The sequence below is a fragment of the Octopus sinensis genome, linkage group LG15, assembly GCF_006345805.1.
Source record: "Octopus sinensis linkage group LG15, ASM634580v1, whole genome shotgun sequence".
NCBI classification, from domain to species: Eukaryota; Metazoa; Mollusca; class Cephalopoda; order Octopoda; family Octopodidae; genus Octopus; species Octopus sinensis.
In genome coordinates this window covers 57152588-57165660 of record NC_043011.1, presented here as the reverse complement: position 1 = coordinate 57165660, position 13073 = coordinate 57152588, and the positions used below count along the sequence as shown (strand labels likewise).

Here is a 13073-nt window from a genome sequence, read left to right as displayed (position 1 = left end):
ATCCTTTCGGGGTCGATATAATCGACTTGATCCGTTTGTCTGTCTTTGTTTGTCCCCTCTGTGTGTAGCCCCTTGTGGGTAGTAAAGAAATAGGTATGTACCTGCATGACACCACACATTGTTTCCTACCAATGTAAAGCAGTGAAAGATGTGCACTGTGAGAGTCGAGTGCAGCAAGTCAATCCGTTGCATCACTGAAATTGCATTTTCACCAGGCAGGGATGTGAGGTTAAGGAACTTGCTTCAAATCCCATGCTTCCCAGTTCAATTGCATAACATGGTACTTTGGGCAAGTGACAACTTCTATAACCAAAGTTTGGTTGATGCTTTACTGCATGGAATATATATTTCTTTATTGCCTACAAGGGGCTAAACATAGAGGGGACAAATAAGGACAGGTAAAGGGATTAAGTCGATTACATCAACCCCAGTGCGAAACTGGTACTTTATTTATCGACCCCGAAAGGATGAAAGGCAAAGTCGACCTCGGTGGAATTTGAACTCAGAACGTAACGACAGACAAAATACCGCTAAGCATTTCACCCAGTGCGCTAACGTGTCTGCCAGCTCGCCGCCTGCATGGAATATAATAGACAGAAACTGTGCAAAAGGCCATCATACATGTGCGTGTGCATGTATTTGTGTGTGTGGGGGGTGCACATGTGTGGGGGGGGGGGCACATGTGTGTGCATTTATGTTTCACCAATATACATCAGTGAAAAGTCCTTGTGGTCATTTTAACACCCATCTACCATGCTGGCAAGAGGTGGACAGATCAACAGCAGAGGACAAGTCAGAGAACAGCGTTGGGCTCTAACGTCTGCTTCAGCACAGTTTCTATAGCTCGATGCTCTTTCTGGTTCTGAGCACTATATAAAATGTAGTGGCTACTTTTTATTTCCTCATGGCACCAGCACTAGTGGAATCAACTTGCAAGATTAATTTCCTAAAGCGGCCCTTTTAATTGAAAGAAAATGAGTGAGTAAAAGTTCTAGGCAGGATGATAGGGGAGGGTAAAACAAGATTGAGAGGGACAGATTAATAGTTGTAAAATACAAAGAAAAATAAATGGTTCTTTGGAAAATTTTAATTTTGATCACTCTAAAACAGGAAGTTTGTTTCAGAGAATCAGGGGTAGTTTCAGGGTGTTAGAGGAGTTGGTACCAAAAGAGTTATGACAAAGTGCAGTGAGCTGGTAGACTCATTACAGTGCCAGAAAAAAATGCCATGGTACTTTTCTTCTAGTTTTTAACATTCTGAGTTCAAATGTGGCTGAGGTTAACTTTTGCCAATCATCCTTTTGGGGTTTGATAAAATAAGCACCAGCTGAAAGCACTGGTGTCAACCTAATTGACTTCCTCCCTGTCTCCTCAAAATAACTGGCCTTGTACCAAAATTAGAATTAAAGAGAGATCTGGCTGCTGTTTGTAACAGGTTCAATGACCACATAGAACCACCATCACCACCATACAGTGAATGGTTGTACAGTGTACTAATAACTGAAGATATGGCTCTACCCTGATTATAATAGTGGTCTCTGATAAAAACTGGCTAAACAGAGTCAGTGGTGGCAGTCACTCCTATCTGTTTGTTTCATCTCCTGACTACTCTTGTTATATTTCTTCTCTCAACACAACAACTACAAACATTTAGCCCAGTGCATTCTATTCCAGCCAACAGACAACCACCCAAGTAGCATTAAAATATTATGAAGGACAATTTCCAACAAAGACAGTCTATGGATATTGACAAAAACTATTCAAACTATGCTGAATTAATTAAGCTGCCAACGAGTCAATATGACTAGACGAGCAGTTCAATAAGATTTATTCATTAACCATTTCTCTTTATATCTATATGCACCGTCAATATATATCATCATCATCATCATCATCATCATCTAGTGTCTGTTTTCCATGCTGGCATGGGTTGGGTGGTTTGACCAGTCTGGCAAACAGGCAAGTTGCACCAGGCTCCAGTTGTTTCTTGTGGCATGGCTTCTACAGCTGGATGCCCTTCCTTATGCCCACCACTTTACAGAGTATACTGGATGCATTTTATGTGGTACCAACATGGGAGATTTTCATGTGGCACCAGCACAGGTGTGTTCTTATGTAACACCAGCATGCATGCATACGTATGTATGTACATAAGTATAATGCATAAACAAAATTAAAAGGAGTTGTCGTCCAGCACAGTGGTCAGACATATGATCAAAGCGCTTTCCAATTGTGGTGATACTTGTGCCGGTGGCACGTAAAAAGCACCATCCGAATGTGGCCTGACTGGCTTCTGTGCCAGTGGCACGTAAAAAGCATCAACCGATCATGGCCGCTGCCAGCTTGCCCTGGCACCTGTGCCGGTGGCACATAAAAAGCACCCACTACACTCACGGAGTGGTTGGCGTTAGGAAGGGTATCCAGCTGCAGAAACACTGCCAGATCAGACTGGAGCCTGGTGTAGCTGCCTGGCTTCCCAGACCCCGGTCGAACCGTCCAACCTGTGCTAGCATGGAAAACGGACGTTAAACGATGATGATGATGATCATCATCATCCCTTCTTGTTATCAAAACCACATTATTCAACATGCCCTCCTACTTTTTAAAGATGCTATGGTGTGGTTTGAGGGAGATTTGCCGCTATTTCTAGCAGCTAAAGCAACTGTGTAAAGGCATTAGCTTATCTAGAAATAATTACAGTGATCAATAAACTTCAAAATGATTTGATTCAAATGTAGATGCTTCAATGAAAGTGGGTTTGTGATATTTACAACATTACAGAATTAGAAAAAAATTTTAATTAGAATATGTGAATGGCACAACAAATTCCAGCTTTGATTGTTACCATTTAAAACAAACAAAAGAAAACTAACCTAACATAATATGATTGTTTAAATAATGAAATTCAATTTATTGAGATTTCAAACAGTTTTTAAAACTTCATACAAACAAAAGGTCAAATACTGTGAAATTTAGTTTAATTAAGTAAATGACATACATAAAAATTAGAAAATTACATTTAGGGTCTGAAGACAGGAAACTTTGAAACGAAATGAAAAATAACACAAATACTTTCTACTAAAGGCACAAAGCCTGAAATTCTAGGGAGGGGGACTAGTCGATTACATCAACCCCAGTGTTTTACTGGTACTTAATTTATTGACCCCCTGAAAGGATGAAAGGCAAAGTCAACCTCAGTGGAATTTGAATTCAGAACAAAGCAACAGACAAAATACCACTAAGCATTTTGCCCAGCGTGATAACAATTCTATCAGTTTATTTTATCAACCTTGAAAGGATGAAAGGCAAAGTTGACCTTGGCTGAATTTGAAATCAGAATGTAAAGACAGACAAATGCAGCCAACCATTTTGGCCAGCACAATAAGGATTCTGTTAGCTCGCCACCTTAATAATAATAATAATAATAATAATAATAATTCTCTCTACTATAGGCACAAGGCCTGAAATTTGGAGGAGCGGGGGATAATCAATTGCATCAACCCCAGTGTTTTACTGGTACTTAATTTATCGACCCTGAAAGGATGCAAGACAAAGTTGACCTCGGTGGAATTTGAACTCACAACGCTGCAACAGATGAAATACCGCTAAGCATTTCATCCAGTGTGCTAACGATTCTGCCAGCTCACCACCCTAATAATAATAACAATATTCAATATTTAATTAATACATGTTGCCAGCTCCAAATCACACTAAGCAATATCAGTTGATTGGACTTATTGGTCAAAGGCATTTCAGTCGTAACCAACAGGATGGGAGTCTCTCTAAGGATACTTACAAGTTTGTGTGTGTGTGTGTGTGTGTTCCTGTAGAAAGTTGACAGAGATAATGTGTGCATTATATTATTCAACTAATGGTGGGGGGGAGGTGGAGGGTGATGGAGAAAATCAATGAAATGGGAAAGCAAGAGGAAAAAAAGAGTTTGGGTGGCGAAGAGATTTCACAGCATAAACAAACACACACATAAACACAAGCTTGTGTGAAGCAACAAACTAGACTCCACCCACAAACCCAAATGCAAGACTAAATGTCAACAGATACCCTCTACATACACATATTGACCTACAAACATCTGTCAATATTATATCACCAACACAAGCACACACAGTGCTGAAGCACCCTTCACTCACAATTAGTGACAATAAATTTTTTTCTCTATGATCTTATACTGCACCAAGCTGTTTACATTACTTTATATATACATGTATATGTAAAGACAGAAGAAACTTATTTATATTTAGGTTGTTTTGTTTGTTTTTACATATTTGTCACTTTCCTTCTTTTTATTACTAATAGGTAGGCTACCACACATTTTCCTTTCCTTATCTACTCATCTTTCACCTCAAAGAGTAAGTAAGGCTGGGTGTCAGACAAAGAACAAGAAAGTGAGAGAAAAAGACAATGTGGGAGAATGAAGAACAGACCAAGGGGCAAACATAAAACAAGTATAAACACTCTTTCACTTTCAGATGTTAATAGTTCAAATGATGACAACTACACTAATAATGTCATCTTCATCATTTAACGTCTACTTTCCATGCTGGCATGGGTTGGAAAGTTAGACGGGAGCTGTTGCATCTTGAAACAGAGGAAAGACATAGCTACCCCAGTCAAATGTATAAAATTACTTTGTTTTTGATTACATTTTTATCTTTAAAAAACAATTCTAGTCAAACAGTCCAACCCATGCCAGCGTGGAAAACGGACGTTAAATGATGACTGATAGTTTTGTCTTTGAAAGAGGCTTTTTTCCTTTCTTTTTTTAACGATTCCTTCCTTCTACTTGACGGAATAATATTCTTGGGAGGATACTTAATTCCTTAACTTTCCTTTTCATGGAATTCATGTTTTTATCCTAGCTTTCTAGTTTCTGTCTGTTAAGTTTATTAATAACAACAAACTCTAGCTGAGCCGTCATCGACCGACACATTTCAAAGTAAAATTAAAATAAACATAATAGAAGTTTAATGATTGTCGCCAGATGGGGAGAAAAACCGATTCTGAGATCGTTTCCTGGTTAGATATTGTTAGAGTGCAGGAGGGAGGGAGGGTAGCAATAGTACCAAAAACAGACATGTTGCTTTAATTTGTTTTAAAGTAGATTTATCCGTTTAGTTACATACATAATAATTATCTACATAACTTGCTTAGAAGGGAGATGTGTACGAGTACCTTCTCATACTGTTGGGACCCAATTGTGGTCTTCGGAATTAGGGGTGGAACTTAAGTATAATGCGACAGTACCTCGTTCATTAAGTTAGTACAAACACACTCTTCATGTTAATACACACACGTCATTTTCTTCCCAAGTAATATATATTATTCGACAAGCCTACCAAAATGTTCGGATGTGTCTATATAATTACACGTACAACATCGATTTTCCAAAACCTTTCCAGATCATTGATTTTTCCGAACCAGGAGAAGACGCTTTAGACACCACAGTCTACATTAAACAAATATAAATTTACTGAAATAATTAAATGAAATATGAATCTATCTGTTCGTTAGAATAAACGGGCGAAATTCTGCTTTGAGTACGCCATAACTTTATTTTTTGAATTTTCAGAAGATTTCTGGGATTCATACAGAAAATTCCAAAGAATAAAAAAAGTTATGAAGCAACTGCAGATAAAAAGAAAACAAGAATAAGAAAATTGGAGGAAGACTGATCGCAGATTTAGAAGCTAAGAAAGTAATTTCCTGCTGTAGAACACCCGGGAGGCAATAGTTTAGATTTATTTACACTCACCACATACACACACGTACATATATGGGGTGGATTCGCAGAATCGTCGGAGCATTCGTTGAGGGAAGGATGATGACACGCGGTATTTTGTTTCTGCTCTTAACGTCCCGATATCAACTTTGCCTTTCATCCCACCCCGCAATCGATAAAATAAAAGTACCACCCAAGTATTATTAGCCCCAAATAAGAAAGCATATATACATATATACATACACGCGCGCGCACGACAAAAAGTTTACAACGAACAATTTTGGGAAATGATATAGGCATTCATATTTTTGCTTTTCTGTCATAGCGAAAACATAATTTAGGTTTGTTGAAAGTTGTCAAAGAATTGAGGGACGTATGAAGTAAAGTAAATGTGTTTCTTCAATTAAGTTAAAGTAAATATAAACACTTAAAAACTAAATATTGCATTTGAAAGGTGGAACATTTCTCAAAGTTTTTGAAACATTTTGGTACTAAAAGTTAAGAGAATTTATATATGAATGATATATACATACATGATATCTATATATGAATGATATGATATATATATATATACATACATATATATATATATATATATATATATATATATATATAATCCAAAATATCGAATGTTGAAAATTCAAATGGTTTCTATTTTGGCGTCCACTTTCCAACAGTGGAAGACTGTTGGACAGGAGAGGAGTATGACTTTGTTTATATATTTTAAATTATTCTGAGAACGAATTTCATAGCTGTGGCTTAACGATTACTGTAAAACGTATTGCTAAATAAATATATATTTATGTGTTCTATAAACATAAACAGAGTCAGTCAGGTTTTTGCTAATCAATAATCCGCTGATATTGATTGACAGCATAGAGGAAGGTCTGGAGGAATGAAATATACGGACTGGGAGGTCATTAACAACAAGGAAAGGTTATGGTTTCATTAACAGATAATATATTAATATGTGATTATACAAAGAATACGGTTTAATAATGTTTGACAATTGAATTTTTGTAAGTTATAAATAACTCCTATGCTGGCTAATATCCAATATGAACAAATATATAATTAAATTTTTTTTTAAATAACAATGCTGCACAATATTTTTAGAATTGTTTTGTCAATAAAATCTAATTAAGGAGAGCAAAAATATAGACATTTAATAAAAATAATAATTGTGATTATGATGATAAAGTCTGCCAAAAAGATAAAAACTAAAGTAATGTCAGCTTCTGTCTGAGTTTAATTACTTTTCAATAAAATTGGGTTTTAGAGCAAATAAACTTTACAATGACAGACGGAACAGAGAGCCATATCTTTAGAAACAGGACTGGATTTTTGACTACAAACAATAAAAAAGAACATTAGATCATTGCTAAGAAGTGTCCAATTGTACAGGTATTTTAAATTAGTTTTGAGACTTCAATAACAATTATCTCCACTGGGTGAACGGGTTCATGTCTCAACAGACAAACGTTTAGAGAGCTGTTGCCATTCTTTGAATATTTTGGCAAATAACTGGAGCTAATACAGTAACTTTTAATTGTACGTAATAAAAAAAAATCCCAGGTTGAAGGAAAACAGACATTCTAAGAATTAAAAGAAAACATAACCAACATATTGACATATCTCTAGCATGCACACACAGATATATATATATATGTGGGTATATATGCGTAAACATGTAACAGATTTGCTTATTCGTGATGGTAGCAAGACATCCATACATATATTCAGACACATTTGAAGTTTAAAACATAGATCACGAAGAATATATATGGACAAGAGGAATTAATGCAACAGGAAGGACACTTGTGGCTGGAAACGATACAAACATTGTTTGTCCGATGACACAAAGTCATCGACCATCGCAATTAATGACAATTAATACATGGGTTTACAGCGACAGGACATGGGCTTTTCAGCTAGATATATCTGAGAATGATGTAGTAAAGTGTTGACAACAAACCAATTGCAATTTGTGAGGCAGCAGAATCATTGACTCCGGCCAAATAGTTCTCCACAATGTTACTCCACGTGCTGGAAGCGGCCATTTCTGTCAAGAACACAATAATTCTGACGTCATCAATAACAGGGATCTATGACACATACACATACATGCAGCAACATCAACACACTGAACCAAGCAACACACACATATACACACACACACACGCTTTTTTAGCTACATTTATACTAAAATAAACACATTAAAATCGCTGACTTTTTTTTTTTTCTAAAAAAAAATTTCAGATATTTTATATATCAAAATATCCGGTTTTTTTGTTTTAAATTAAAATTTATGTTCTGGAATTTATATAAGAGAAAAAAAAAGTGAGAGAGAGAGAGAGAGATATAGATAGATAGATAGATAGAGAGAGAGAGAGAGGCATGAACAATATTGCAAGTTGCGTTTCTATATATGCATATATAACGTGGCTATAATAAATATTTACAATGGCTGGGTTTGAATAGTAATAAATGTAGGATGGCTGTACGATGCTAGAGCAGTGAGATAATAAAAGCAGGCATGGTGAGTATTTGAAGGAGATCCATGAATTTTGACGTATCAAAGCGCGTCCAGAGCTGCGACTGCGAAACAGACGGCGGCATTGTGACGTCATCGAACGAGAAGCAGGCCAAGCCGCGGTGGTTGTGATCGGCTGCACTTCGAAGGGGGTTCCCTCTACAAGCGGATTATTTTGGCTCAACTGTCCTCCACCTTTCCCTAGATGAAATGGGAGGGTGTATTGGAGCACACAGAGACAACGGGCCACCCTCTGGAGAATCTTCCGATGTCACGGGTAGGCGAAAAACATTAAGATTTACATATATATATTTCCTGTTTGTTTATGATCCTTTCTCTCTCTTCTCAGCTGAGTTGTTGATTGTAGCAGCGCTCCTCACCATAATCGAGACTCCACAGCCACAAAAAATACCTCATTTTCTTCCTCTCATTCCCAAACACCCTCACCAGGGAACACAAATATCACCAAATTCCCCCAACCCTCTTATATATTTCTCTTCATCCTAAACACATTTCCATATATACACACATCCACATTTAATTCATTTCGTGTAGATTTTCTCTGGCTGTTTTTCATCGCACCGTATTCCCGTTTTTCCCTTCCATCTGCTCTTATTTCTGATCTCCTCCGAGTGCTTTTTCTAGTCTTTAATTAACCACTACTGCTTCGAATTCATGAAATTTTATCTTTTAAATTGACTAACTAAATAATAAAAGCTGGGGGAGAGAGAAAACAAAACCCCCCACTGCATATATATATATATTCCCGATTCGTTTAATGGTTTCACCGTTTTCGTAACAATGACTGAACGGAGGACGACAGCAAGTTGCTCGCCTCTTCTCTGTTCTCTCTCATGTATCTTTGCTTCTACATTCATATCTTCGTATCCTATCGTATCTTATAAGACCATGAAATATCTCCACAACTACGAATATACACAGATTTAGTCAAGAACTAAACCTAAGCTGGCAGCAGCTGGTTTGCTCGTATATGAAAAAATCCTCTCCACACTTGGAAAATACAAGAAACGACCATCATCACTTCCTACTTTGCTGCCATTTATTTGTTTTATTTTCCCCGCATTTTTTCATTTATTTATTTATATACTTGGAAGGTAGGATTTTCCAGAACAAAAGAAAATATCCACGTCAGAGAATATTAAAAAAAAAATAAAATAACTAAAATTGCAAAAGAATGGGATTAAATGGAATAATATTAAACCCCCCAACCTTGGTGCTTAATCATACAGAGATCAACTTAGTGTCTGCTTAGCATTTGAGATTTTACCAATTTCTCTTTCCATGCATCCGATGTCTCCGGGTCTCACTCGCTGTTTTCACTTTAACATTTTTCTTCAGTATTTTCGGAACAATTTAAAACATTTTTTTTCATTATAATTCATCATTAGCTCTCTTTTTTTCTTTCTAATTGAGCACCACCTTCTAGAAGGCCTGTCTCTCTCTCTCTCTCTCTTTCTCCGCCTTTATGTCCACACAAGTCTGCAAGAGAGAGAGAGAGAAAGAATTCTTCTCTATTCTGACATTCATGAAACAATGAAATAAAGGAAATAAAAAAAAAATAACAAAGCTTCGATTCTACAATTTTTTTTTTTTTTCCTATTGAAAAAGTCTTTTGTGGGCAGTTTTTGTTGACCAAGTCGAGTAAAAATCTCTTTATATAAAACTACAGTTATTCCTTATAGAACTAAAACTACTCGACTCGCTTTCATTGAAATTTACTAACTTATTCTTCTTCTTGTGCCATACATTGAATTAATTCTGTTTCTTTTTTCCGTTTCCTTCTTTAGGACTATTTTTCCATTTGGGAGAAATTACTATTTCCATAGTTATCGAATCATCCACCAATTTTTTTTTTTCTTATCAAATCCACCTCCTCCTATTTTTTTTTCTGATATAAAATCCTACATGATAAACTCTAAATATTATTATTTTCAGCATGTTTGCCCTAAATCGGTGCTGGAGTGGTCGGACAGCCAGCTTTTTGGCCATCGTCGTTGCGTTTATTCTTCTATCCCATCCCACTGCCATATTTTGAAAGCAACAAGATCTTTATTTCCCCTCATTCCTCCTCCTTGTCAGAGATCGCCACATTTTTCTTGCCAATTTTTTTTTTTACTCTAATTCCCACTCTCTCTCCCTTACACATGCCAGAACCACTGGGCCATTTACTCTCCTCTGATGCCAGCATTCTTCTTGGATAAATGGGGGGAACTAGCATGGCCAAAAAAAAAATAATAATAATAATTGATTTGGTATCTATGTAGAAACATAATGTTGCTGCTGAAGAGATGATGATGTCTGTGATGAGTGTCCTAGCTTATTTACCACTAACAGATTTTTGGTTTGGCATTTTTAAAATGTTTATTCCTTTATATTAGCTTTTATTATATCCACACGTCTTCCTACCAGATTTTTTTTCACCAATATGCACGATATCAGTTTTTAAAAAAGAAACACCATTTAAACTCGATATTATATAAGAAACGCCTTTTATTTTCTTCGTTATCAATCACCCCCAGTGCTATAAAAAAAAATTGTTGGCATTAATTTTGGGGGTATCAATATTTTTTTTTCTTCTCTTTATTCATCTCTTTATTTATTTAAATCTTTTGATTCAGTATTCCGTTCAGGAACTCAGAGTGTTTCAGACTTGCCAATAGTTTCGACAAGACTGCAATGTGCTCACACACAGTTCAACATCCTGTACATATTAAATGGAACTTGAAGAAGCTATAGATAGACGATACATGCATAAATAGATAGACAGATATTTAATTAATTTCTATTATTGACCAAGAAATTTTAGAATCTGTTGTTTTTGGCATTATACTTTCAATTTTTGTTTATAATTTCGCCATATTTTTCTCTAAAGAATAACGAGAAAAAAAATCTTGGAAGTAAAAATAATTAAGCTTTAAAAGGAGAATTCTGGTTGAAACTTTTCTTTTTGTTTCATTCTTAGCCTTTTTTTTTTGTTTTTTTTCCTTTGTTATTTTTTTGCTCTTTGAAATTGCTGTGTGTAGAGGAAGTAAAGAAAGGCAGATTAAGTCCTAAAAGCATATTATAATGACTCACACATAACCTTATGATAAAGAGTTCAGTTGTGTTTGTATTTATGCTGTCGGGAAAACAGGCACGTGTGGGGGCGCAAGATATATATACATGCCATTGAAGCTAAACAGTTTCAAACTTAATAATATACTATATTATTCAACTTTTGGCATTCAAGTACTTTCTTTCTCTCCTTGTTTTACACCTATGTGCTTATTTATGTGTGTGTGTATATAATAATAATAATGAAATTATTGTATACAGTGCTCAAGTGCACCACAACTTGTCAAAAGTGTGTATAAAGCAAATGCAGTAATGTACAAATGTCTGGAAAGTGAACAGTGTATATATATATATATACACGCAAACACACAAACCCCGCTGAACTCGGTTGGAAAATTTGAGTTGCTGTAATCGTTTCAGCCCCCAGGTTAGTTCTATTCGAAATAATTCCAACAATGGTCATTCTCTCTAATTTCTGAGCACCCTAACCAGGACTACATTATGAAATGTGTTTGCTTTCTTTCTTTCTTTTCTTTTCTTTTTCCCCCCTCCCCGTTTTAAGATAAAAGGAAGTGTTTTATAAGGGAGAATGTTTTTCTGTGCCGTTTCCAGCAGGTGGAAGGGGCGCATTCCAACCACCTTTCATCCTCTTGGCTCGGTTGATTGAAAGAGAGAAAGATAGCAATAAGTTTTATTCGATACATATTGAACCAATATGAATTCTTGTCATATTATCGATTTCCCAACACTGGCACAAGGCCACACGTGCGGGGGAGGGTTTCGTGAAATAATAACCACAAACAATACTTCTGAAGACACAAATGCAGTTTAGTGCCCCGCTTCTTTGAAAAATGCATATTTTTTAATGAAATTTGGCAGAGATATGTTATCGATGGTATAGGTTGACAAAATTTCTTATTATTAAGGCAGTGAGCTGGCAGAATCGTTAGCATGCCGGGCAAAATGCTTAGCAACATTTCGTCCGTCTTTACATTGTAAGTTCAACTTCCGCCGAGGTCGACTTTGCCTTTCATCCTTTCGGGGTCGATAAAATAAGTACCAGTTACGCATTGGCGTCAATGTAATCGACTTACCTCCTCCTCTTGTGCTAAAATTTGAAATCATCATCATTATTATTTATTATTATTTATCTTTTTTCGTGAGGACGACTACGCGAACCATTTTTTCCTGCTTGCGGATTTTGTTTCCTCATAACTCTCCTTAAAACGCATGCCTTTAAATAACATTTTGCTGAAATATGTTTTCGGACGTGTAGATTATTTAATGTTGATGTTTCAAGCATAACTAAAACGAAAAAGGAGAAAAATACGCGGAAAATTACCTGAAACTTCACATATAATTTTTTTCTTCTTAAATTTAATCCACATAATTATAGTGTGTATCCTCGAAATCTTAACCCCACACAAATCTCATTAAAAGTATGCGTTTTTCATTAAGTTCTGAGGAAACGGTCAAAGGGCACCAAGTTGTAGCCATGAACACACACGCACACATTTCCACCCTTCATCATCGTCATTTTAACGTCCACTCTTCCATGCTTGAATGGGTCGGAAGAAGTATATTGAAGCAGATTTTTTTTTATGGCCAGATGCTTTTCCTGTTGCCATTCCTCACCTGTTTCCAAGCAAGGTAATATTTCCCCTCCATGACTAGAGAGAATATTGAAAATGAACAACACTGCTTGTATGACGGTGATAATCATTTACAA

At 36.1% G+C, this 13073-nt stretch overlaps 2 protein-coding genes across 2 annotated transcripts in view; one reads left to right on the top strand and one right to left on the bottom strand.

Annotated features, from left to right (window-relative positions):
- The window catches only part of LOC115219824 (MMS19 nucleotide excision repair protein homolog), a 60427-nt gene extending 52598 nt beyond the window's left edge, over positions 1-7829 (bottom strand). Inside the window, exon 1 of the mRNA XM_029790105.2 lies at positions 7712-7829. Within this exon, the coding sequence (XP_029645965.1) occupies positions 7712-7796 (85 nt within the window). The 5' untranslated portion in view covers positions 7797-7829. The remainder of the gene's footprint in view (positions 1-7711) is intronic.
- Positions 7830-8341: 512 nt separating this feature from the next.
- LOC115219778 (ubiquitin domain-containing protein 2) overlaps positions 8342-13073 on the top strand; it is an 80673-nt gene continuing 75941 nt past the window's right edge. The window contains exon 1 of the mRNA XM_029790031.2: positions 8342-8546. Coding sequence (XP_029645891.1) covers positions 8480-8546 — 67 coding nt within the window. The 5' untranslated portion in view covers positions 8342-8479. The remainder of the gene's footprint in view (positions 8547-13073) is intronic.